Source organism: Camelina sativa, chromosome 1 (genome assembly GCF_000633955.1).
Source record: "Camelina sativa cultivar DH55 chromosome 1, Cs, whole genome shotgun sequence".
NCBI lineage: Eukaryota > Viridiplantae > Streptophyta > Magnoliopsida > Brassicales > Brassicaceae > Camelina > Camelina sativa.
In genome coordinates this window covers 8,691,720-8,695,181 of record NC_025685.1, presented here as the reverse complement: position 1 = coordinate 8,695,181, position 3,462 = coordinate 8,691,720, and the positions used below count along the sequence as shown (strand labels likewise).

Here is a 3,462-nt window from a genome sequence, read left to right as displayed (position 1 = left end):
GAAGAAAAAGAAGATGAAAGCTGTGGGAGAGGGAATGAGAATTTTTCCTCCTCCACGGCCCACTGTTGAACCTGTCATTGACAAGAAATCTCTTGCCACCCAACCTGATGCATCTTTCTTAGTCGTGAATGAGAGCGCCGTTAAAGACACCACAAACGTCAGTATAAGTTTGGGAATTTCACAAACCTTTTATTATTTTCTTTTCGATGACTGCGTCAACTCATCAGTTCTCGCATTGTGTTGACAAATTTGTATCATGTATTCTCCTCAATTGGCAGGTTGATAAAGCTATTTTGAAGACCCCTAGAGGTAAACAGGTAAAAGAGATCAGCAACCCTATAGGCAAGCTGAAGAATCTCAAAATACTGAAGGTAAACCAAAAGGTACGATAAATCAAGTCAACATGTGTAAACTATATTTTTTACGGGTACTCTAAGGTGTTGTCTATTCTCTCGGTCCAAACCAGGNAGCATCAAAAGCACCAGCTGCAGCCGGACATATGAAGAAAAAGGCAGCAGCCCGTTGCGGAGTCCTCTCTGGCACAGAAGTTGATCTTCGCAGATTAAGCATGGAAGAAGCTCAAGAGGTTCGCTTCTTCATTTTAGATGTCTAGGAACCTAAAAGGACATACTCTCTTTATTCCCATTTCTTCTAGATACCATAGTAAAGGCCATCTGATATTTGACTATGTGAAACATGGTTTGGGTGGATATGTTTATAGGTTCTTCTCAAGTTCAATATTCCTGATGAGATTATTGTCAAGCAATCTCGACGGCATCGTATTGCTATGATACGCAAGCTATCAAGTGAGCAGGTTGCATCTGGTGGTAAGTTTGACCCCACAACAATAGGTAAGTATGCCTGTGGCCAGAGAATATCTTTCCCACAAGTTCAACAGCAGACCCGACAAAAGTGTCAGGAGATTTGGGATAGGCAACGTCTGTCCCTTTCAGCTTGTGATGATGATGAGAATGAAAGTGAAAATGACGCGAACAGTGACTTGGACTCGTTTGTTGGAGATCTGGAAATTCTACTTGATGCTGAGATTGGTGGGGAGGGGGATGAATCTAATATGTCTAAGAATGAAAAGGTGGATGGAGTGAACGACCTCAAGATGAGACGGTGGCTATCTCAAGTTGACACAGACGATGAAATTGAAGATGGATCTGCTGAAAATGCAGAGTTATGCCGATTGCTGATGCAAGGTACTTGATTTTAAATCTATCAGCTAAAGTCTTTCTTCTTAATGAATCACTGACTGGTGGTACTTATTTAGATGAGAACCATAAGAAGAAAAAGAAGATGAAAGCTGTGGGAGAGGGAATGAGAATTTTTCCTCCTCCACGGCCCACTGTTGAACCTGTCATTGACAAGAAATCTCTTGCCACCCAACCTGATGCATCTTTCTTAGTCGTGAATGAGAGCGCCGTTAAAGACACCACAAACGTCAGTATAAGTTTGGGAATTTCACAAACCTTTTATTATTTTCTTTTCGATGACTGCGTCAACTCATCAGTTCTCGCATTGTGTTGACAAATTTGTATCATGTATTCTCCTCAATTGGCAGGTTGATAAAGCTATTTTGAAGACCCCTAGAGGTAAACAGGTAAAAGAGATCAGCAACCCTATAGGCAAGCTGAAGAATCTCAAAATACTGAAGGTAAACCAAAAGGTACGATAAATCAAGTCAACATGTGTAAACTATATTTTTTACGGGTACTCTAAGGTGTTGTCTATTCTCTCGGTCCAAACCAGGTATTCAAGGGGGAAAAAACAGCAAGAGCGAGCTTCGTCTGTGGAGCATGTGGTCAGGTATTATTGCTTGGTATACTAGATTATAAATCTTAACTTGTTTCAAAGAGAAAAACTTTTGACCTTTATCTTCATGGCCAGCATGGACACATGAAAACCAATAGACACTGCCCAAAGTACAGAGAAAATACAGAATCGCATCTGAAAAGTATAGATTTGAAGAAGTCTGCTGGAAAACCAAGTTCATCACATCTATCAGGCGAGGTCTGGCTGAAACCTATTGAGAACAAGAAGACTGCTCCAAAAAGTACAACAAAACTTTCTGTAAATGAAGCTGCGAAAATAGGTGATTCAACTTCCAAAACCTGGGGTCTCCCCGCTGGAGGGTTGATAGATAAACGCTGTTCAGAAACTCAAGGAAATTCTGAGCTAGCAGCTGTGTCTCATATAGACACTGGGACTAAGTTGACTTCTAGAGTCAGCAAACTCAATATATCTAGCAAGGAAAAACCTAAAGATTTAAAGGTTGCATCTGACAGTCCTTCCCAATCATTGAGGCCTGCATTTAGCAGAAAGAGAAGGGAGAGCGAGTCTCACAATTCTTCTGTTTCTGAAAAACTCTTACCTAGTACAGAGCCAAATCAGGCTACATTAAGTAGGCACACTATTTCAGTTCCACAGCTATCGTTAAGTATGGATAAAGATCAAGCTGAATCTTGTAGACATCATCGCGCTATATGGCCGCCAACAGAAAGAGAACATCAGCAGAAGAAACTTGTTATTCAACGTTCAAAAGAGATTACTGATCATGACATCGGTAGTCTTCGAGACACTCCACAGTTGGAGTCCAGGACAACAAAAAGAATGGCAGATTTTCAGAGGCAGCAGAGACTCAGATTGTCAGAGAACTTTCTAGACTGGGGACGTAAAGAGGAAAGAATATTCCGGAAAGAACAAGATATAAGTATGGATAGGCACAAGGAAGGAAATGTGAGAATAGATTACAATGATATCATTGTATCAGAAGAAGGCAGTGAGATAGCTGAGATCAGAAGATACGAAGAGGTATTATGGAGTGAGAACGAGGAAGGAAAACGACAAAAAGCCACGAAAAAAAATATGTTGCAACGTGAAATAATAGAAGATTACCCTCGTAGAAGATTGTCAGAAAGAGGTCAGAACATCAGTAGCCTGTGTGTCTCTGACATTGAAAGGAACGGGGAAGAGTATGTACCTCAACCAAAACGAAGAAAAAAAGGAGAGGTAAATTCCTCTTTGCTTTACATATTTTACTTTTGTTCACTTGCTTGCTTTTATGTGTTTACATGTCTGTCTGCACCGTTGTTGAGAGATCACACTGGAAATCACAGTTTTACCCAATTAATTATTCACATCACATAAAGGTTTTTGGTACGGTGTCTTGCCAGAAAATGAAAAACATCTGATACATGATCCTGTGAGCTCTGTGAAACTCATCTTTGTTTTCTCTTCTTAATTCATTTATCAACAGGTTGGCCTAGCAAACATCTTGGAAAGCATAGTAGACACACTGAGAGCCAAAGTAAACGTGTCATACCTCTTTTTGAAACCGGTTTCAAAAAAGGAGGCTCCCAACTATCTTGACATTGTGGAACGCCCAATGGATCTCTCGACAATCCGGGATAAGGTACGGAGGATGGAGTACAGTGACCGAAAGCAATTTAGACGCGA

At 40.7% G+C, this 3,462-nt stretch overlaps 1 protein-coding gene across 1 annotated transcript in view; it reads left to right on the top strand.

Moving 5' to 3' along the window:
* The window catches only part of LOC104705535 (transcription initiation factor TFIID subunit 1b-like), a 5,333-nt gene continuing 2,345 nt past the window's right edge, over positions 475-3,462 (top strand). Inside the window, exons 1-7 of the mRNA XM_019246319.1 lie at positions 475-586; positions 722-1,205; positions 1,277-1,446; positions 1,568-1,660; positions 1,756-1,812; positions 1,894-3,015; positions 3,263-3,458. Coding sequence (XP_019101864.1) covers positions 500-586; positions 722-1,205; positions 1,277-1,446; positions 1,568-1,660; positions 1,756-1,812; positions 1,894-3,015; positions 3,263-3,458 — 2,209 coding nt within the window. The 5' untranslated portion in view covers positions 475-499. The remainder of the gene's footprint in view (positions 587-721; positions 1,206-1,276; positions 1,447-1,567; positions 1,661-1,755; positions 1,813-1,893; positions 3,016-3,262; positions 3,459-3,462) is intronic.